General features: G+C 36.8%; 1 protein-coding gene across 3 annotated transcripts in view; it reads left to right on the forward strand.

Annotated features, from left to right (window-relative positions):
* Positions 1-24732, forward strand: part of LOC105834703 (E3 ubiquitin-protein ligase Su(dx)) — a 186722-nt gene that overhangs the window by 52825 nt on the left and 109165 nt on the right. For 2 of the 3 annotated variants that reach the window (XM_036290416.1, XM_036290415.1), the window contains exon 3: positions 1706-2131. The exons of the other annotated variant lie outside the window; for it this stretch is intronic. In XM_036290416.1, the coding sequence (XP_036146309.1) occupies positions 1706-2131 (426 nt within the window). The remainder of the gene's footprint in view (positions 1-1705; positions 2132-24732) is intronic. 3 annotated transcript variants of the gene reach the window in all.

Below are 24732 nucleotides of genomic sequence, written 5' to 3' on the forward strand. Positions count from 1 at the left end.
CTTCCCCAAAAATTAGCTACAAAATTGCACTTTTTAGGGAGTTATAGAAGGGGAAAGAAAAATAAAAAGTTTTTTTTCCCTCGAAAATGGTTGGACCGATTTTAATTTAAAAAATATATGTTGTAAACATCGTTTAGGCAATTTTAAGAAAATTTTAAGTAATTTTTGTGATAAAAAAAATCCAATAAAAAAATTTTTGAATTTTTTATGAATTTTTTGAAGAGTGATAGTTCTGAGATACTACTTTTATATTTTCACAAAAACATCTCTAGATTTTCTTCTCTAACACGTATTTTTTTCAAATCAATTGGAGTGGTAGAACATGGTTAAAAATAATAATTTACACTGCGCCGCCGTGCCGCGTTGCACCGGCGATTGTTGTCATGTTGAATTTACATACTAGTTGCAGTGTTGCAATGTTTAGTGGTTAAGAAAAATTATGATATAATAATATAAAATGTAATAATACATATAATATTTTTAGGACGTCTGCAATTAGCCTTTAAAACTTATCGTTTTGGCGGTTTATCACGAGGAGATTGCAGTACGTTTTTAAATTCCATATGTTTGGGGTGCTTTTAATGTGAGTCCCCTTGCTTCTCACATTATCTATTTATCATCGGGGTGCTTTTTTAATATGAGTCCACTTGCCAAAAAGATAATGTGAGAGGCAAGGGGACTCACATTAAAAGCACCCCGAACATATGGAATTTAAAAACGTACTGCAATCTCCTCGTGATAAACTGCCGAAACGATAAGTTTTATAGACTAACTGCAGACGTCCTGGAAATATTATATGTATTATTATATTTTATATTATTATATCATAATTTTTTTTGGCAACTAAACATTGTAACACTGTAACTAGTATGTAAGTTCAACATGACAACAATCGCCGTGCGCCGCGGCGCGGTCGCCCAACCGGCGCGGCGCGGCACGGCGCAGCGGCGCAGTGTGAATTATTATTTTTAACCATGTTCCACTACTCCGATTGATTTGAAAAAAATACGTGTTAAAAAAGAAAATCTAGAGATGTTTTTGTGAAAATATAAAAGTGGTATCTCAGAACTATCACCCCCCCAAAAATTCATAAAGAATTCAAAAATTTTTTTATCGGGTTTTTTTTATCACAAAAATTACTTAAAATTTTTTTAAACTTGTCTAAACGATGTTTACAACATATTTTTTTCATTAAAATCGGTCCAACCATTTTCAAAAAATCCACTTTTTTTATTTTTCTTTTCCTTTTTATAACTCTCCAAAAAAATGCAATTTTGTAGCTAATTTTTGGGGAAGTTTTATTAAGCAATTTTTTTTTAGAATAAAGCTAGAACTGTCAGCTGTTAAATGACAATGCAATAACGAAGATATGAATGACTCTAGTACTTCCACAAATGAACTAGCGCCATTTGTTGCAAAAATGCGTCAGGACTTTTTCGACAACCTAATATATGAATAGACAACCTAATATATTGTTAAGTTACATAAATAGAGCACTCAACTTCGATTGGATTGTATTCATTTACAATTTGTAAAAATGAAATTTGACGATTAAAAAAATACATAAAATATTTAATGCACGTGAAGTATCTTGCATTTTTTTTTAAAAATATGACTAATGAAAAATAAATAATTTTTAATTTATTATATATATAAAAATTTTTTTTTACATTTTTTAATTGTGCAACTATTAAAATTGTTTCAGTTGAAGCAGCGATACTAAGAAGTTCAACTTTTTTGAAGCCTAATCCATATATAGAGTTTTCGGTCGATGATAAAAGTCCTCGTAAAACAGAGGTATCAAAAGCCACGTATCAACCGAAATGGAACGAGGAATTCACTATACTTGTCACGCCGTATTCACAATTGCATTTTCGATTACTTGACCATAGCACATTTCGCAAGGATACATTAATAGGAGAGAAACGGATAAACTTGTTTCAAGTGTTGTCACATTATAATGGAAAATTAGAAAATTTAGAATTGACATTTGATTTGATGAGCGAGAGCAAGCACGATTCTCAATTGTGTAAAGTCGGTGAATTAATTACGGTGTTTGATGGACTTAGAATTGATACCAACGAATTGCTGTTAAACATTAATGAACCATCTTGTCAAATTCAACCTGATGGTAAGATAATACTATAATGATTAACACACACACACACACACACACACACACACACACACACACACACACACACACACACACACACACACCAAGATTTAAAAAATTTTACTACCACTTAAAAGTTTCAGTGCATTTGAGATTTTTTCACATATTTTATGAAAAATTAAATATAAAATGTTTTATTGTTTGCCATTATCAAAGTTATATCTCCACATTTTTAATTGACTGTAAATGACAGATTATCTTCCTTTTTTGCCTTTTTTATTTGAATTTGTGGCTTTTTACCGGCTTCCACAAGTGACTCCCCCACCGATCAACCGTACGCAGAAATCATTTCCGCATGGTTATTCTCCCTAAATCACGCACGATTGATCACTTTGTCACACGTTCCCTTTTAGTCTGACATTTGCGTTGTACCACAGACATGTCATCTCTCAACACGCATGATACTTCTTGAAAAGAAGTATGACACATATGGTAATTTTTGAAAATTTGCAAAAATTACTGACCATTACCGACATTTTATCGCCATTTATGGATAACTTTTGATGTTTCGTCGCTTTTGAATGAACTTAATCCTAAATAAATAACCTGTCAGTAATCCGTGTCGCATAAATATTGTATTACATTACATTGTATCAAAGCAGTGAAAATAGTGGCACAGTGTAGTGAAAATATTGCAAAAATGAAGAATTTTTTAAATTGTGCCCCGCAGACCCCCGCCCTTTGCTCTAAACTCTCCATCTTTCATCCTGAACCACTTCTTACCTTTATAATTTCTTACACACTTATAACAAAAAATAGAATGTGTGCAAATTGGCTATTTCCACACATGCGTACGACTTATGCGTCCACTTTCCACACTTGGGGGAAATTGTCGATTTTCTGCGCTTTAACACAAATATCTATTATTAATTATAAAAATAATTTTATTAATTAATTTTTCTTTGATGACGTTATATCATGCTACATTTCTGAGTAAAAAAACATTGAAAAATACCAATTTTTAATTTTATAATTTAGAAACAAAATATTGCAGAGACTAAACTAAAAAACAAATTCAAAGTTTAAGTTTTTTTAAAAATGCGTTTTTAAAAACTAAAAATTTTTTGCTAAAACATTAAGCTTTTGAGAGATGTAAAATCTTAACCATGTAAGTTTTGGTTGTGTATATGTTTAGAGCTGTTATTTTTGATAGCTTCAAAGACACACAATATTTTTTGTTACTTGTACATTAAAATATGGTCCTTAAATGTGAATTGACAGATTAGGGAAGGTTAAATTCGCGAAAGCAATGAAGCGTGGAGAGATACCACATGTGTGTTGCGTGATGACGAGCCTGTAGTACGACGTGAGTGTAGGAATAAAAGCAAAAATTGGAAAAAATGTGAAAGAATAATCAAGCTTGGGGAAATAATCGTGTGAAAATGATTCCTACATGACTTTTCCACACGTTTGATTGGTGGGAGAATGAGTTATTTGTGCGAGAAAACTGTCCGTGCACAATTAGCGACTTGCGGAAAAGGGCCACTTTTAACGCACATGTAACAAAATAGATTTTGTGCTATAAGTGCGAAAAATCGTATGTCCCCGGGTGCAGGGAATGGACGCACGAGCCGTAAGCGAATGCGTTTACCCGCACAAGTAGAAATAGATGATCCGCACAAATACACATTTATTTTTGATAATTATTTAGATTAAGGGACACAGCGCCGATGATGTTAACCTTGACATATGTTGTCAAGGACATGATCCTGAGTAACTGTTCCTTATAACTTAATTATTGTTTGTTAAAAAGTTATTAACAAAGAAGTTTAAAAATATTTATATAGAATAGAACACACACACACAACACACACACACACACACGTAAAGCACTGATATTATGTACCGTATTTATGAAACGTAAACGACGTCCACGCTTGTACATTACCATATAGGTTTGCGACTTTCCACACTATTTGTTTCTAATGTTTCACATTAACCAAATAACGGCATAAAATTGGTGGGTTAGAGTTAGGAAAAATTCCAGCAGGGGGGGGCTTTGCCCCTCCCTCGCTTACGCGTTTTTTTTTGCATCTCTCCTCCGCGTGTATGTATGTGTGTGCGTGTGCGTGTGTGTGTGTGTGTGTGTGTGTTCTATTCTATATAAATATTCTTTAACTTTTTTTGTTAATAACTTTTTAACGAACAATGACCGCCGATTAAGTTATAAGGAAAAGTTACTCAGAGTCATGTCCTTGAGAACTTACGTCAAGGTCAAGGTCATCGACGCGGTGTCCCTTAATCTAAATAATTACCCTATTTTTGTTGTGCGTAAGAAATGGTAAAGGCGAGAAGTTCAGGACAGAATGTGGAGAGTATAGGGCGGAGGACGGACTTCTCACAATTAAAAAATCTTTATTTTTGCACTATTTTCACTACTGTGTTATACTTTAACTGCTTTGATACGATGTAATGTGACACGATGTTTATGTGACACGGATTATTGACAGATTATTTATTTAGCGTTAATTCTGTGCATCACGGTGGGTCACTAAGTGACCCATCAAGGTCTTTCTAGTTTTTAATTCATTAACGTCAACGCATTTTTAACATAATTTTTAGTGATTTTATTTGCAACATTAAAGATCTATAAAAAATTTAAAAAGTATTATTTCTTACGTAAAATTTTGCGCTTTCTTAAAATCTATTGTCAAAATTTGTGTAAAAAAAAGTCCAAAAAAGTTATAGCGACTTTTAAGTAGACAAATGCGAAAAAACGCAAAAATTTTTTTTTCAATATTTTTTTCATTAAAATAGTATGAAACTCCAACTTTTTTTGTAACCATCGGTGCACAATATAGTTGTGGACACTTTAAGGATATATTTTTTAAAGGGCATAGCGGAATAAGCAGGTGAAATCTGCCCCTGCACTAATCGAGCTCAAATTGATATCATTAGTTGGCACCCTTGAGATGTAAAACTTCCTCAAAAATTAGCTACAAAATTGCATTTTTGGGGGAGTTATGGAGGGGGAAAGGAAAATAAAGAAAGTGGTTTTTTTTTAAATGGTTGGATCGATTTTAATGAAAAAAATATATGTTGTAATCATCGCTTAGACAAGTTTAAGAAAATTTTAAGTAATTTTTGTGATAAAAAAAACTCGATAAAAAAATTTTTGAATTTTTTATGAATTTTTTTGGGGGGTGATAGTTTTGAGATACCACTTTTATATTTTCACAAAAACATCTCTAGATTTTCTTCTTTAACTCGTATTTTTTTCAAATTAATCGGAGTGGTGGAACATGGTTAAAAATAATAATTCACACTGCGCCGTTGTGCCGCGCCGGCTGGGCGACCGCGCCGCGGCGTACGGCGTACGTAATATTTCCAGGAGGTCTGCAGTTAGCCTATAAAACTTATCGTTTTGGCAGTTTATTACGAGGAGATTGCAGTACGTTTTTAAATGCCATATGTTCGGGGTGCTTTTTTAATGTGAGTCCCCTTGCTTCTCACATTATTTATCATCGGTGTGTTTTTTTAATGTAAGTTCTCTTGTCTTTCACATTATCTATCATCGGGGTGCTTTTTTAAAGTGAGTCCCCTTGCCTCTCACATTATTTATCATCGGTGTGCTTTTTTAAAGTGAGTCCCCTCGCCTCTCGCATTATCTATCATCGGGGTACTTTTTTAAAGTGAGTCTCCTCGCCTCTCACATTATTTATCATTGGTGTGCTTTTTTAACGTGAGTTCCCTCGCCTCTCACATTATCTATCATCGGGGTGTTTTTTTAAAGTGAGTTCCCTCGCCTCTCACATTATTTATCATCGGTGTACTTTTTTAATGTTAGTTCCTACGCCTCTCACATTATTTATCATCGGAGTGCTTTTTTAAAGTGAGTCTCCTTGCCTCTCACATTATTTATCATCGGTGTGCTTTTTTAATGTGAGTTCCCTCGCCTCTCACATTATCTATCATCGGGGTGCTTTTTTAAAGTGAGTCTCCTTGCCTCTCACATTATTTATCATCGGTGTGCTTTTTTATTGTGAGTTTCTTCGCCTCTCACATTATCTATTATCGGGGTGTTTTTTTAAAGTGAGTCTCCTCGCCTCTCATATTATTTATCACCGGGGTGCTTTTTTTAACGTGAATCCCTTTGCTTTTTACATTATTTTTTTGGCAAGTGGACTCACATTAAAAAAGCACCCCGATGATGGATAATGTGAGAGGCCAGGGGACTCACTTTAAAAAAGCTACCCCGAACATGTAAAATTTAAAAACGTACTACAATTTTTTTGTAATAAACTGCCGAAACGATAAGTTTTATAGGCTTACTGCAGACGTCCTGGAAATATTATATATGTGTTATTATATTTGATATTATTATATCATAATTCTTCTTGGCAACTAAACATTGCAACACTGCAATTAGTAACTGCAACATGACAACAATCGCCTTGCGCCGCGGCGCAGTCACCCAGCCGGCGCGGCGCGGCACAACGGCGCGATATAAATTATTATTTTTAACCATGTTTCACCACTCCGATTGGTTTAAAAAAAAAACGTGTTAAAGAAGAAAATCTAAAGATGTTTTTGTGATAATATAAAAGTAATATCTCAGAACTATCACCCTCCAAAAAATTCATAAAGAATTCAAAAATTTTTTTATTGGGTTTTTTTAATCACAAAAATTATTTAAAATTTTTTTAAACTTGTCTAAACGATGCTCACAACATATATTTTTTTCATTAAAATCGGTCTATTTTCGAAAAAAAACCACTTTCTTAATTTTTTTTCTTCTCCATAACTCCTCAAAAAATGCAATTTTGTAACTAATTTTTGGTGAAGTTTTACATCTCAAGGGTGCCAACTAATGATATCAATTTGAGCTCGATTAGTGCGGGGGCAGATTTCACCTGCTTATTTCGCTATACCTTTTGTTAAAATTATTATTTTTATTGAAAAATGCCGGTTAAATCGCAAAAATTTATGAATTGTACTTTTTCCAGAATAATTTATAAATTTCAAATAATTAACAGCTTATTATCATTGAAAATAATGGGATTGATATTTGCAGTTTATTATTTGATTAAATATACAATTTTTAATATGGCGGATTTAATATAGCAACCAAAAAGATGCGCCAATAGTCAATTTTTCTATATTTTTTCCAAATTTCTCCATAAATTCTTTTTCGAAAACTGTTTTATGCACAAACTATTATCAGTTTATGAATTTATTTATTAGTATATATTAATAAACATAAATTTATAAAGTTATAAGGCAGTAAATATAAAATAGTAGAAATTGTTGACTAGTAATCCTAATCATACATTTTTTTGAGCGAGGCCCGATTGCACACATAAGCTATTGGACACAGTAGTATTTCCCGATTGGACGCAGTTCCGATTGCACACTGTTCCGATGGGACACAGTCCCGATTGGACACGGACCTGATTAGACATAGACTTGAGTGGACATGAACCTGATTGGACACGGATCCGATTGCACACGAACTCGATTGCGCATCGACCCGTTTGCACACGGACCCGATTGCGCACCAACCCGTTTCCACACCGACCCGTTTGCACACGGACCCGATTGCACACGATACGCTTCCGCGTCGCAGAATAATGCAAAAACAACCTAGATAGCACAGAAAATTTAGCATAAATTTTTATAAATATTTAAAAAATTTATTTTTTTTTAATATTTTTTAAAAGTTATATAATCATTTTTCATAAACCATTTAGAAATAATAAAAAAGTGATTAACAATATATAAATTATTTTTAAAAGTACTGAAAGATATTTATGATATATAAACTCGAAATATTTTATATATTTTTTGATTATAATAGTATAAATATTTATCATAATTTTTTTATACCTAGCAAACTCAGACAAAAATATGTACAAAATATTTATTATAAATATTTTTCTTTCTTATACATATTTTATAGTCGCAAACCCATGTGGTGCAGAAAATGCTTTGTACACACACACACACACGCACGCACGCACGCACGCACGCACGGGGGGGGAGTGCAAGGGTGGCTTTGTCCCCCTCTCCCGCACCCACCTTGTTCAAGTCGCTAACCCATGTACTATCTGCAATGTGGAATCGTCGTGTGTAAACGGGTTGGTGCGCAATTGGGTACGTGTGCAAACGGGTCGGTGCACAATCGGATCCGTGTGCAATTGGGTCCGTGTGCAAACGGGTCGCGTGCAATCGGGTCGGTGCGCCATCGGGTCCGTGTGCAATCGAGTCCGTGTTCAATCGGAACTGTGTCCAATTGAGATAGTGTGCAATCGAGATTGTGTCTAATCGAGTCCGTGTCTAATCGGGATGGTGTGCAATCGAGACTGTGTCCAATCGGGTTTGTGTCCAATCGGGTCTGTGTCTAATCGAGTCCGTGTCCAATTGGGACTGTGTCCAATCGGGATGGTGTGCAATCAAGACTGTGTCTAATCGAGTCCGTGTTCAATCGGGACTGTGTCTAATCGGGAAATACTACTATGTCCAATCGCTTATGTGCGCAATTGGGACAGTTCCGTGCGCAATCGGGTCCGTGTGCAATCGGGTCCGTGTGCAATCGGGTCGGTGTGCAATCGAGTCCGTGTCCAATCGGGTCCGTGTCCAATTGAATCCGTGTCCAATCAGGACTGTGTCCGATCGGGACGGTGTGCAATCGAGCCCGTGTCCAATCGGGTCTGTGTCCAATCGAGTTCGTGTTTAATCGGGACTGTGTCTAATCAGGAAATACTACTGTATCCAATTGCTTATATGCGCAATCGGGACAGTCCTTATTTTTTTTTACATGCGTTTCTATGGAGTTTTGTATACATGGGTTTTTGAGGTCGCTGAATCCAAGTCTGGAGTCAGAATTTTTAAAAAATTCAAAAGTTAATACGGCAATTATGGTGGATGAATTTAATGAGTAATGAGCTAATTTATTTCAATTTGAGTATCTGGATTTTAGGATTGTTAATTATAAAGATTCTGTCTCTGACTACCGAACGTTACACTAGTTTTTAGCGCTTTGTCAAATACTCTGTGTGTTGTTGCTCGTTTTAATATTGTGTCTTAACCTCTGGGATCAACGTATATAATCTTACAGTTTTCTACAATACGCATATCAGTTTATGTTATTCATAACGTTTTTCATTGTCTTTGATCTTATAGATTTATTTTAATATGAAAGCCGACTTACGAAAAAATTTTATTGTTTTTCATTTTATTATTTATTTAATTGTATTATTTATTGGTTCACGTTTTTATTTATTATGACACATTTTGATACGAAGTGCGCTGTTTTATGGTCATCATTTTTAACTGTTTAATTATATTTTCGTGTCCATTATTTAATTAATGTTTAAGTTCATATTTATTGGTAATTTATTATGACTGAAGAGGACTAAGTATAGTCGAAACGTTATTACATGTAATTTTGAAATTGAACATCTTTTAACACTAGTGTTATTAGTCGCGTTTATAATTATATAATATTTAGATAATAAATTATAATGTATTAAGAAAATTAGTCTTGGTTTGATATGTTGACCTGTTTATCATATTATTTTTGCTTAGCATTAACGAGCCCTTTATAATTGTTTGTATTGTTGTTAATTATGAATCTGGAATCCAAATTTAAAGAATTACAATGGCGGACCTAATTTGATGGATTAAGCTTTTGAAAATTGGTCTAATTTATTTCAATTTGGGTATCTGCGAGTTTTAAAGTCGCCGATTATGAATTTGAACTCGAAATAAAAAGATTTAGAATAATGGATCCAATACAGCGATGAAAGTTTTTGAAAAGAAGAGCTAATTTATTTGAATTTGAGTATTTGAAGGTTTTAGTGATTGCTAATTACGAATCCGAAGTAAAAAGTTGTAGATTGAACAAATTAGTACTGTAATATTGCAAAGTTATTGTTTTAAAATGTTATTTGTATGAAAGGAAGAAAAACAGTTTTTATTCTGAGTGATACACAAAGAAAATTTGCAGATTTTACAAATCTACTTTGAAAAAGAATCCAAATACTCAAATACCCCCAAATTTAAATATCTAGTTATAAATGAATCCAACAACTTTTTAGAAACTTTTTTCGCTATATTGGGTCTGCTATTTTTAATTTTTTAATTTCGATTTTGGATTTGTAATCAACGATCTTAAAACCTACCAGATACTCAAATTGAAATAAATTGGCCTATTTATTAATTTTGTCTATCTATTAGGACCGTCATTTTTAATTTTAAAAATTAAATTTCAAATTTTGACTCCAGATTCGTAATCAGCGACCTCACGTAAAAACGAAATTTTATGAAAAATGCAGTAGACTCTTTATAATTGGCCGTACGATAATGCGCCACACTTCTTCATACGTACTTTTACACACATGAACGCGGCTTTCCTATGTTTTCCCACTACGCCACTAAGCGCCGCGCGTTGCCTGCGACTCAGCATTGTCTAGCGTTAACACTCCTTTCTGTACGTGTTTAGGTTACTTTTGCTTATGTTCTCGCGACGTTATCAAAATCAACAACGCGTTTACAACTGTGATTATTAGTTATGTAGTGCTTAATTATAAAAATATTAAATAAAAACAAAGAAAATTATAAAAAAAGGAAATATCAAAGCTACAGTATCTTACAGAAATTTGATATGATAGGTTAGGGTGTAACTTTTGCACTGGCATGACATTACAGACTTGACGCAGATGACTGCGCATCGTGTACGCGCGGGAGAGCGCGGTAATACGACTTCCGAGAATTTTCCTTTCCTATAATCTCGTTTTCGGCCAATTATCGAGAGTCTACTGTAATAAAAAACATACGGTTTAAAGGATGTAATCGTGAATTTTGAACGTGATTGGCTTCGGATTCAGCAGCGAGATTCAGGATTCGGGTGACGGACTGGTTGAGTGACGAGACAGACAGTTATGTATATAACGGCAACAGTTTATTACGAAAAGATAAATTCTACGATAATATAATACATTTCTTTACGTTAATATATTACAAAAGGTAAAATTTTTATGGCATTTTATACTCTTTACAATAGTATATTTACATTTTTCAAAAATTTCAATTTTTAATTTATCTCACCCCCTTTTTTCAACATTTTGAAAATTTTGTAAGGACAAAAATTAAAGAGTATTAAAAATCGAATCCATCCACATATAATAATATATAGATTCCATTATTCTCAATTATTGGCAAAACGAGATGATAATCTCGTGCTATAGGCTAGAAGTTGCGTTTGTTGTGAGCGGAACACAACCAATAAAATTATATTACAAATAAAGTATTCAAATTATCATTTAGCTCGCCGAGGAAGGCTCGCATAAGGTGTTAGGTGACATATGCCTCGTGCGCTGCCGGCCGGTCATCGCACTGGGCAACGTACCAGCCACCTTAAAGAATTAGCGAAGCCAGCTTAGCAACAATCATGCCACCGGAAATGCATTTTGGCAATTGTTGCTAAGCTCGCAAATATTTTCCGCGCGCCGGATGCGCGCGGGAATGACCATATATGGTCATGCGGAGGGCCCGATGCCCCCACTAATAATTAAATCCGCAACACTATTTAAGCTGCTGTTGAACAGCGGCTAGCGGGATTAGTGATTAGAAATCAAGCCGATACGTACGGCCCGCACGAGTGAAGTACGAGTTTGGGACTTACCGCAAGCAAATCTCAAGCGAACAGATACGACGCGTTAACTCCGAGTCACGCGCCGTATCTAATCAAGTGTAATACGACGCGGCACCTTCGCCGACTGCAACCAATGTACAACCACAGTGAAATAAATCTTTTATATCAAATTAACTTAGAATGAGTGAGTGAGTGATTTGAGGACCCTGCCTACAAAAGCCGCCCCTTTCCGCGAGTTCCTATTCCTTGGGCAGCAACGAATCCCGAAAGATCTTTTGTCGCACCGCAAGGTACGGCAAAAATATTTTGTTATACCGCAAGGAAACAAAATTGGTGGCAGCGGTGGGATTGACTGCCAGGAAGGAAGGCAAACAACTCCAACGAGGAACTACCTATAAGGCCAAGGGACCTATGTCACGAGCCGAGAGCAGCTGAACGACCTCGAGGACCAGCTGCCTGGACGAGCCCGCCGAGCAGAACTCAGCCACGGCTCAACACTCGACGCAGCGTAATCAGCGACACCGGAGTACCGACCTACCGCAATACACAGCTGACAACATGGAGCGAAGCGCAGCGTTACTGTAAGTCGAAATAATATTGTACAAAGCGAAATACGAAGGGCAAAGCGATAAGCCCTACTAATAGTAAAAACGTGCTGATCCCCCGGTAATCAAATAGCGGTTATCGTGAGCATAGAATAGGCGTGAATGTCGAAAAACAACGACGCTGCTATAGCAAATGACTTGCATAGCGAATTCGCGAACCTCGACGCGAGTTTGTTTCAAAACGAATTCAACGCGACACGGCAACACCGTGTAGAACGACGAACAAGACCGTACGAGAGTCGCACCCCTAGTCGCGTTTCGTCACGAGGCGAGTTCTCACTCACGTCATACGAGTCCGACATTTTCGACCCAGCTGACTTTTTTCAAACAAACGCGATGCCTAACGACGAACAAGCAGAAACCCTACAATTCATCGCCGGTGCAGAACAGGAACTACAGAACCTGCACCAAGAACTAAGTGCTAATGCGCCAAGACTCGCACTGCTACTCAAAGAGACGATGTGCAGGAAATACGGGAAGCTTTGCGCGCAATGATGCACGAGGTCCGGAGACTAACCACCGAAGTCAACGAGGTGCGAGAAACAAATTCGCGAACACTATGTACGCACGCGCCTTGACAAACGCAATATAGCCGGCGTGAAACCGCGTTCGAATACCCGGACGACGACGTGCGCCGACAAAGAGGTCGCGGAATATTGTCACTAAAAAAAGTTTGCGGAATGATACCTGAGTTCGACGGCAACGCGAGTAAATTGCAGGAATTTTTGAGTGCCATGACTTACGCGATCGAGAACATAGATTCGTCGGATGAAGTATCCTTACTAGGAGCGATATTGTGTACCAAACTGAAAAGACGCGCCATGTTAGACTTTCAGACACGAAAGATAAGCGATTTCGTGCAATTAAAAACGGAATTAGAATCGTGTTATGCAAGTAAACGAAGCACAACACATTTACAGCTCGATTTCAATACCCTGAAGCAAAAGCCAGGAGAAAGCGCTCGAGCTTACGGACTGCGTACAGATAAGCTCATGATAGACCTGTACGAGTCGATGATTGAAGGTCGACACCAATACACGGCCGAGCATAAGCGCATCATTTTAGAAATGCTGCAGCAGCAAACATTGGAAAATTACCAAATAGGGCTACGCGAAGATACAAAGGCGGTAGTCCGATCGCGCGGATACGTTACGCTACAGGACGCGATAGCAGTCGCAAGAGCAGAGGAAAGAATCAAGGGTCCCGCCGTGAGTAACACGAGACGGACACCCGACTCGCCGAGGCACTACGACAAGTCCGATGCCCGTTGCCGAAATTGCGGCCAATATGGCCACTACAGTAAGGATTGCCGGAATAACAGGAGCAGTAATCGATACGCCCTGCCGCAACCCGACAAACGCATAAATGCAATCGACAAGCATTGCAACCATTGCAAAAAGCGCGGACACACTCGCAACGAGTGTTGGAATCTCCACGGACGGCCTAAGTCAAAGGTGCCGAACGCGCAAGGAAAGATGCAAACCGCCGAGATAACGGGAGCAAGAAAGAAAGCGATAACGCAGAAAAGGAACTCTGACTCCGAGCACAGTAGCGAGGAAGAAGGAGCGACGAGCCGCACGCAGAGTACGCGCGCTCGAGCGTATCAAGTGACACACGTAAGACGAGACGGCACACGATGCGACGGTCTTGACCTAATTACGCTCCAAATCAAAGAAACACGCACTGGTAAAATCGACATGTTGTTCGATTCAGGCGCAACGATATCGTTAATAAAGGTAAAGAACCTAAAGGGAAAAACAAGAATTTATCCCGAAGAAGTATCATTGGTAAGAATAACTGGCCACCGAGTGCATACTATAGGAAAGATGCAAGCCACTATCAAGATAGGCGAGCGAGAGATTAAACACGCCATATACGTGGTGAAAGACGATTTCCCTATGGAATACGAGGGGATAATCGGCCTCGATTTCCTGCGCAAACAGCATGTATCATGCGACTATAAAAATAAGACAGTGACTATAGAAGATGTTACCCTGCGACTTAACCCGTATAATAAAATTATTTTAAAACCGCGCAGCGAAACCATCGTTCGTGCAGTAACGAACCGAAACAAAACCGGAGTAATCTGAGCCAAGGAAATATTCGCCCGGCATCTATATTGGCAGATGCATGGTAGAGCCAAAAAATTTTATGTGTTTTATAAGCATAATTAACACCACGGATAAACCAGTGGAAATCACCACACCGATCGTTACCGTGGAAGATATCGAAGAAGATGTCATGCAACAAGTCTATGTCGTGATCTCCAAAACGGACTGCGAGACAAAGCTTCCCCGCGGAGAACGCATATGACAACTATTACGCACACAGCATCTCAATCCTGAGGAACGAAAGGATATCAATCGGATATGCAACGAATATCAGGATATATTTCATTTGAACGGAGAACCTCTAACGTATACCTCGACGGTGAAACACGAGATCAGCACGCGAGCCGACGCCGCGCCTGTGAACGTGCGAGCGTATCGCCTCCCCGCCAAACATAAGGAGGAAGTGAGTACACAAATAAAGGAAATGCTGAAAAATAGCATTATCCGCACTAGTACGAGCCAGTGGAACGCACCCCTGTTAGTTGTGCCGAAGAAAGCTGACTCGACTGGAAAATCACGACTTCGAATAGTAATTGACTTTCGAAAGTTGAATGATTTGACTATTGGCGACTTATTTCCACTGCCAAATATTGATGAAATATTGGACCAGTTAGGAAATGCTAAATATTTTACGACGCTAGATCTAGCGTTGGGATACCACCAGATACCCATGGCGGAGCATGATAAACCGAAAATCGCATTCTCGACACCGTATGGACACTACAAGTACAATCGGATGCCGTTCGGACTTAAAAACGCGCCAGCCACATTCCAGAGGCTAATGAATTCTGTGCTTACTGGAATGCAAGGACTTAGATGCCTCGTATATTTAGATGACATTGTCATATACGGCTCAAGTCTAAAGGAACATAACAAGCGCTTAGAAGAAGTGCTACTACGCCTACGGGAAGCTAATCTAAAGCTACAACCCGATAAGTGCGAGTTTCTACGAAAAGAGGTGAATTACCTCGGCCATATTATTTCTGAGGACGGGATAGCACCCGATCCCGGAAAATTACAGGCAATCAAAAATTTTCTAGAACCACGCAAGGTCAAGGATATTCAATCCTTCATCGAACTTGCAGGTTACTATCGAAAATTTATCGGCGACTTTTCTAAAATTGCTAAGCCAATGACGAAGCTAACTAAGAAAACTGAAAAATTTGTCTGGACTACCGAACAGCAGATAGCGTTCGATACATTGAAGGAAAAATTGATGACGGCATCCGTGCTACAATATCCGGACTTCACCAAGGAATTCAACGTGACCACGGATGCTTCCGACTATGCAATCGGAGCAGTCCTGTCACAGGGACCGGTAGGTAACGACCGTCCTATTGCTTACGCAAGCCGAGTATTAAATCGCGCGGAGCAAAATTATAGCACTACCGAAAAGGAGCTGCTAACAATCGTGTGGGCTGTCAAGCATTTCCGCCCATATGTGTACGGCGTAAAATTTAAGATAGTGACAGACCATAAGCCATTTACATGGTTATTTAGTGTAAATGACCCCGGATCGCGACTGATTCGGTGGCGACTAAAATTAGAAGAGTATGACTATGAGATCATACACAAAGCCGGTCGAGTGAACGCGAACGCCGACCTGAGTCGAAACGTGAAGCGGGAGGCTCACGTTACGGAAGACTCTGATAAGATCCTCGCGCTCGAAGAAGACAGTGTACACACACAATTAAGCACGCCGATAAAAAATAATGAAAGTATACAGGAGTATACTGAAGAAGAAAAGAAACAAATTCTATATGAATACCACGATGCCCCGACAGGAGGACATCAGGGAATCGAGCGAACGATAAGAAGAATACGTCTAAAACACAACTGGCATGGATTAACAGCCGACGTAGAGAGATACATAAAGAAATGCGAGCTCTGCCAGAAGAACAAACTCTTTCGCAGAATTAAAGCACCGCTAGTTATCACCGATACACCAAGCAGACCATTTGAAAAATGCGCGCTGGATATCGTCGGACCGTTAACTTTAACAAACAACGAAAATCGGTACCTGCTGACATTTTAGGACCACCTAACAAAATTTAGTAAGGTTATGCCCCTTCCTAACCAAGAAGCGAATACCGTAAGTAAGGCATTTGTGACGAAAATCGTTCTAGAATATGAAATTCCGGAATGCATCTTAACAGATCAGGGAACTAATTTTATGAGCGAAGTATTTAAGAATACTTGCAAACTGCTCAAAATTAAGAAGATATAGACGACAGCTTATCACCCTGAAAGCAACGGCGTATTAGAACGATCGCATCGAACCTTAGCCGAGTATCTAAAGCATTTTATTAATAAGAATCAGACGGACTGGGACGAGTGGATTCCGTATGCTAACTACACCTATAATACCACCCCTCACACCGCAACAGGGTATACTTTCTTTGAATTAATTTACGGGCATCCCCCCGAATTACCAACAGCGCTAGCCAAGCCGCCTAAAAGGACGTACAGCTACGATGACTATGCGCTCGAGTTACGGGAGAGATTACGTGCCACTAATAGTATCGCCAAAGATAACATAAGGGATGAAAAACAAAAGTCGAAGGATTATTACGACCGATCCGTAAAGGAAACTAATTATAAAATTGGCGATAAAATTCTACTTTTCGACAAAACGCTTCGCCGAGGGCGTTCTAAAAAATTAGACGCGCAATGGACCGGACCTTATACAGTTACCGAAAGACGTTCGCACGTTAACTATACGGTAAAAAGGGGAAGACGGACAGTTTGCGTACACGTAAATCGCATTAAACCGTTTATTGAGGGATAACGCGAAAATAAAAAAGAGAGAGAGTAGAAATAATAATATATACACACATTCATAACGCAAGAATTACAAACAATAATAAATAAAAATAGACTCACCAGGTTGAAAACCGCCTAAGTAATCCATCCGGCACGCAAAATAATGGCACACAAAAAAGGGGGAACTAACTAAAGAGGAGGAGGAACCAACACTACACTTAAATTATAACTTACGAACTATACACTAAAAAATTAAAGAGGGGGAGGAAGGTCTAATGTTTACTCTTCTAACCCCCTGTTCCCCCTCCCCTCCTCCGAGTTTTCATTCGAGGAAAAACGTTCCTCCAGGGCACCGAAGCCTCGGTCCCACTCCTCCCCGGAGTCGGACACTCCGAGATTCTCAAGGAGACGGTCTACTAAACCAGGGGAAGGAAGGAAGACGTACGGCTCATCCTCGGAATCGGGGGCTACATCCTCATCCTCGGAATCGGGGGCTACATCCTCGTCAGAACTATTTCTCTCGGAGGACGCATTGTTCTGCTCCTCCTTGGAGTCCTCGTACTCCGCCGCGTCTTCGACCTGGTCTTTGAAGACCCCGACAATTTCACCTTCGTCCGGAGACTCGTCACTCAGGGCAATAACCCCCGGATTAGGCGACGGGGGTAGCGACGGCGGCACTAACAATTGCATTTTTTTTTCTCTCTTTCTCGCGGACCGTAAGAAATAAAACATATATATCTCGTACGACAGCTCGGACAAGACTAATCTCAGAACAGTCCAAGACAGTCGACCCAAAGGCAACATTAGCTGAGATAGATAAACATTACACCTTTCTCACGCACAATTAAAGAAGAGCACGTCGACGAGATAAAATAATGCTGATTAATAAGATGCAAGGTAGTAATAATAAACCACCTTGCAGGGGACTTCTCATATGTATCTACCTGGCAACAGCAGCTCAAGGAAGCGACACGCTGTATTAAGTGGAAAAATTCACCCATCATCCGGGGATCTACTATGAGAAAATAGGTAGACTCCGACCAATAGAATTGCAATGGAAACTAATAATTAAGATAAACACCGCGTCTTTATCAAAAAGACTGACGCAAATTGAAAAATATGTACAAAAAACTGACAACTTATGTAGAATCGTCGCGGTAATGAATAAGGCTATATGCGATAGTTTTAATGCTGTCATCACAAAAGAATACCAGAGGACAAATCGACTAATCCTGCGAATAACTGACACATATAAGACGCCGACAGTACAAAAACGAGGACTGATCGACGGAGTAGCCATCGGAGACTCAATAGCCAAATCGCTATTCGGTACAATGGACGCCAACGACAAAAAGACAATTGACGAACAACTCGCAATACTACATGATGCACAACAGTCAACACAGCACGCAGTAAAAAACCAACTAAAAATAATACAGGCAACTATAGCACACATCGACGAGACAGAAAAGACAGTACAACATAACGAGTACCTCCTCGCGAACGCGACCAAAAATCTCAAGCTAGAACTACTAGAAAGCGAACGCGCAAACAACATACAATCAAATTTTATAATTATTAGCACCGTACTGTCAGAGTTAGCTCGCGATGCGGAAGACGTCTTAGATTACGTCACCCTATTAAAAAGGGGTATGATGCACTCCAGACTAACGCCTATAGACCATATTATACAACTGCTTAAAGACGCGAACTCTCAACTCCCGGAAGGACTCTACTTTCCATTTAGAGCGAACCAGGAAGAATGGTCAACTATTGAACAATTCGCACTTGTAAGCGCATACTGCGACAGCGTAAATATATACACGATTTTGCGTTTTCTATTAATATCGACGTCAAAATACGAAATATTAAATGTGATAGCACTACCTGTGCCAGAACATAATAACACATTCTCTGTAATAGACATCAGGTATCCGACCATAGCGATAGACGGGGATCAGCACACGTATATAACCTTACCGCGCATCGATTTACAAAATTGTATGAAGATAAATAAAGATTACCTATGCGAGCGAAATTATCCTGCGAACAGGATTAATCCACACTCCGTGTGTGAAGTCAAAACGTTTTTAGAAACCGATAGGTATCACGAAAATTGTAACATTAAAAACATAGCGTCTAACCATAGTTTTTGGATAACCTTAGGCGACTCGCACTCATGGCTATATTCCGTACAGGAAAAACAAACTGTAACATTTTACTGTAAAGACCACGGACAGTAAGGAAGTGATTGAAAAAACGGGTAAAATAACATTGAAGAACAACTGCAAATTAATGACGGAAGACACGATAATAAAGTTTCCTAAGTTATCACACAGTACAGAAATAGAAACATTTTTACCACAGTACAATATTTCTATACTAAAGAACGAAACAAAGCTAAACATAAATGCAGTGCAACCGATAAAATTACAAAACATTGTCCTACATTCCTCAAAGTTAGAGGAATTAAACAAACAAATTATCGAAATGGACAAAAAATTGAATGAACAACCGAATACAGTTTTTCAGTCACCACACTTTATCTATCCAACGGCTACCAGCGGAACAGTGATTATAATAATACTAGCAATAATAATAACTGTTGTTGTAATAAAAAAGAAAAAAAGAAACAGCCATAAGAAGCGAGTCACATTAGACATAGATGCAGAATATACAATTCCCAGATCTATTTTAAAGCGTAGCAATAGCACGCGTTTTTAATTAAATATACAAAAACTTCGTACCTCCGTTTTTGTTTTTTTTACGGGGGAGGGATGTTGTGAGCGGAACACAACCAATAAAATTATATTACAAGTAAAGTATTCAAATTATTATTTAGCTCGCCGAGGAAGGCTCGCTATCATAAGGTGTCAGGTGACATATGCCTCGTGCGCTGCCGGCCGGTCATCGCACTGGGCAACGCACCAGCCACCTTAAAGAATTAGCGAAGCCAGCTTAGCAACAATCATGCCACCGGAAATGCATACCTGCATTTTGGCAATTGTTGCTAAGCTCGCAAATATTTTCCGCGCGCCGGATGCGCGCGGGAATAACCATATATGGTCATGCGGAGAGCCCGATGCCCCCACTAATAATTAAATCCGCAACACTATTTAAGCTGCTGCCGAACAGCGGCCAGCGGGATCAGTGATTAGAAATCAAGCCGATACGTACGGCCCGCACGAGTGAAGTACGAGTTCGGGACTTAGCCGCAAGCAAATTTCAAGCGAACAGAGATACGACGCGTTAACTCCGAGTCACGCGCCGTATCTAATCAAGTGTAATACGACGCGGCACCTTCGCCGACTGCAACCAATGTACAACCACAGTGAAATAAATCTTTTATATCAAATTAACTTAGAATCAGTGAGTGAGTGATTTGAGGACCCTGCCAACAAAAGCCGCCTCTTTCCGCGAGTTCCTACTCTTTGGGCAGCAACGAATCCCGAAAGATCTTTCGTCGCACCGCAAGGTACGGCAAAAATTTTTTGTTGTACCACAAGGCGCAACACGTTATTTCTTTAGTCGCGTCACATTCAATAACTACCTTTTCTGCGTATATTTTTATATTGAAACATAAAAACAGATTAATCTTAATTACATACTACCCAACGTATTACACGGTATAAAGCATAAATGCATATATATAACAAAAGTAGCGTTCCACACGGCATGTAACATTGCTGAAATATTGTAACGTTTGGAAATGGTATAGAAATATTTCATTAACATTTCAATTATAACTTTTTATGTTAAATATTTCAGAAATGTATTTGCTTCATGTTTTTATAAAATTGCAAATGCAATATTTCTGAAATCCTTTAGAAACATAAAAAAAGTTTGCTTTCATATTTGACTATTTCTGTAACATTACCAAAAAAGTGACAAATATAATATTTTAGAAGTATTCTTAAGACATTATAAAAGTAACATTATATTTACATTGCACAAATAAAGTATTAAATGTATTTAAAATATTTCTAATAAGTTTCTGAAAGATTGCATAAATAATAAAAAATTACATTACACTTAAAATAACTACCATACGAAAATTTTATTGTACTTAATATTTTTGTTATTAAATAATATTTTTATAAGATGTTCTACACTTTTGTCAAAACATTACACATATCTTCGACAGATATTAGTGACCTGTTTTGAAAATAATTGCAACGCGTTTTCCAACTTGAAACTTAATTTTTTATGTGTTTCAATCATGTAACATAATTTTCACTAGTTTCATCACAAGAACAGGCAAAAATAGATATTTTTATAAATCGCCCCATTATTTTGCATACGTAAAATTCAGTAAAAAACTATAAATATTTATTTATAAATCTATTATTTAACTATACATGTTTCATTTTTTTGACATCTATTGAACTGATCTGTAACAAATATGTATCCGTAAACATAAAGTACACATCATGGATTACCACGAAATGTTAGTCCGCATACGATCTTCGAGGTTAAGCAACGGCGGCTAATAATTGAATGAGTGACTGTTTTTTCGATTGTATAATTTAAACTATAATAGATGTAACTATGATTTGGGTGGTCGCGATATGTATAAGGTACCATTGGATGATTTGTGCAATGTGGGTATAAGCTAGACGAAACATGTACCCGAAATATTTTCTAAAATGTTTCTGGAATATTTTACATTGATATGTTTCATAAATATTACTGAAATTTTTCAGCAAAATTGCATTTGAAATGATCACGGACATTGAAACATTGTAGAAATATCGCAGAAACAATCATGAAATATTTTTGTGATATTGCTGTAGAAGTGTAATATTTCAAATAAAAGATTTTAGAAATATTATATGCCGAGTGGGATATGTGTGTGTGCGTGCATGCGTGCGTGTATGTGTGTATACGTATGTGCGTACGTACATTTTCATTGGAAGGAAGATCTTTTCAATAGGAAGGAGATTTTTGGTCCTTATACAATTTTTTTGCAAATTTATAAAAACGTTAACACTTTTTATATATTAAACACGCATGTATATTTTCTCATATTAAATAGAATAATTTATAAATATCGTATTTTATTTGATGAATCCTGGTAAGATTTTTTGGCGGTATTCATCAAATAAAATACGATATTTATAAATTATTTTCCCTTAACCTTGTGACAAATGTCAGTATTCTGTATGAGTTCCGCCAAATAAAATATTTTATTTCAATTTAAATATATGTTTTATTTCATAAATTTATTTTCTTTTTTGTTTTTGAGTTGATTTTTATTATTAAGGGGGCCGTCTACATTAGGAAGCCAAAATTAAGCACTTATTTATGATTTTTTTCTAATGAAACTAAGCAATGGATCTTTTTGCGATTTTTTTCACTTATTGTGCATGTCTTTAGGTACTCAAAACAATTTTTATTATAAAATTTTATTTATTTAATTATAAGTTGTAAGCAAAAATACACAACTGCCTTAAAAAATTCCTTCCACACTGCGTACACGATAACATCCAGTAGAATTGACTGAAAGGAAAAAACAAATAAAATGGCTGAAAATTATGTAAAAAATGCATCCGCTTGGGCGTTAATGGGTTAATTATTTTAACGATTTTTTTGTTAAAATAATTAACCCATTAACGCCCAAGCGGATGCATTTTTTACATAATTTTCAGCGATTTTATTTGTAACGTTAAAGGTCTATAAAAAATTTAAAAAGTATTATTTTTTACATAAAATTTTTTGAGTTTTTTGTTGCTATAAATAAATACAAAAAATTTGCTGCTTTTTTGAAAGAAATTTATTTTTTTACAGAAAAGAGCGCCAATTTCTACAAAATTCTACATCTGGAGTTTTTTTTAGATCGCTTACGAATTCGTTATCAGAATTTTATAATTCAAAATGATGGATCTAATATGACGGGTATAAAATTAAAAATTCAATTAATTTTTGTGAAACTTAGTATCTAGGAGTTTTGTCATATTGGACATTTTAAATTAAAAAAATTTTACAGCGAATTTGTAATCGACACTCAGAAAAACTTCTAGATACTAAAAACTCCATAGCATTTAATTTAATTTTTAGTTTTATATCTGCCATATTTTCAGCTATTTTAAATTTTGAAAATCTGATATTAGATTCGTAATCAACGATCCAAAAAACTTCTGGATACAGAGTTTTATCAAAATTAGTAAGCAAGAACAATTCATGACTCAAAGAGTTAAGTTTGTTTAAAAGCGACGAAGCGTCGAGTGTTTACCGTAGATGGCAATAAAATGTTGATAATGATCTGTAATTTTTGCAAAAGTTTTCAAAAGTTACCATATGCTTATTGAGAGATAATGTACCTGTGATACGACGCGGGTGTCAAAATGAAGGGGAACGTGTAACAAAGTGATCATGCGGGATGTAGGAGAGATAGCTGTGCGGAAATAATTTCTGCTCGACTTTTCCGCACCGTTGATCGGTAGGACAAAGTGTTAGGGAGCACTTCTGCATAAGAGAATTAATTCATCAGAGATCTTTATTTCTATTACGGTGAGCGAAATAAACGATTTTGATTAATTCTCTTATGTGTTATGCACTATGCGTTATGCAAAAGTTTGTTTTTCCGCCCTTGCTTGTGGGAGAAAATTTTCCATGCACAATCAGCGACTTTTTGGTCGATAGAGGGTCACGAAAAGGACCGTTTTCGACGCACGTGTAACAAAAAAATATGTTTTTGTTACCTGTGTAGCGAAAGTGGCCTCCTTTTTTCATTTGTCTCTTTATACTTAAGCATCAACATTTTGACGCACAGGCAACAAAAAATATTGTGTGCAACACGTGCGGATCATCTATTTCTTTACTCATGTAGATGAATGCACGTCTTCGGCTCACTCGCATTCGAAGAAAATAGTTAACTTTTTTCATTTGTAACACAAATATCTATTGTGCGAATGGTGAATTTATTTAAAAAATGCAAAAAGTTTTATAAATAAGCATAATATACGTATATGCTAAAAAAGTATAATTATTCTTTAATTACAATTTGCAAATATAAGATAAAATATTATATATTTGACATATCAGAGTTTTAAATGAAAAATCAAATGTTTTTCATTATAATAATTTTTATTATAAAATAAACAAAGTAAATTTTTGGATTAATTAGTTAATTGTGTAAGTAAGGAAAAATAATATTTAATGATTTGATCCAATTGAGAATATTAAAAAAGTAAAAATTTTAAATGAATAAATAAAAAATGAATTGTGGCATATGATAAAAATATATTATAAAATATATATAAAGATGAAATATATAAATGTTTTGACTTTACTTTTTTCTTTTCCTAGCATAAAATTATAATCTTGAGACTCTTAGCTTCTCGTCGCATTCAATTTATAACATCAGAGGCGAAAAATGACGTTAACAACTCAATTTTTGCATCCATGCCATTTGCAAATAAAAATCAATTTGGATAAAATAACAGTTACTTCAAAGTTATTTTAAAACATTTCTACAATACG

The sequence above is a fragment of the Monomorium pharaonis genome, chromosome 7 (assembly GCF_013373865.1).
Source record: "Monomorium pharaonis isolate MP-MQ-018 chromosome 7, ASM1337386v2, whole genome shotgun sequence".
Classification (NCBI taxonomy): domain Eukaryota; kingdom Metazoa; phylum Arthropoda; class Insecta; order Hymenoptera; family Formicidae; genus Monomorium; species Monomorium pharaonis.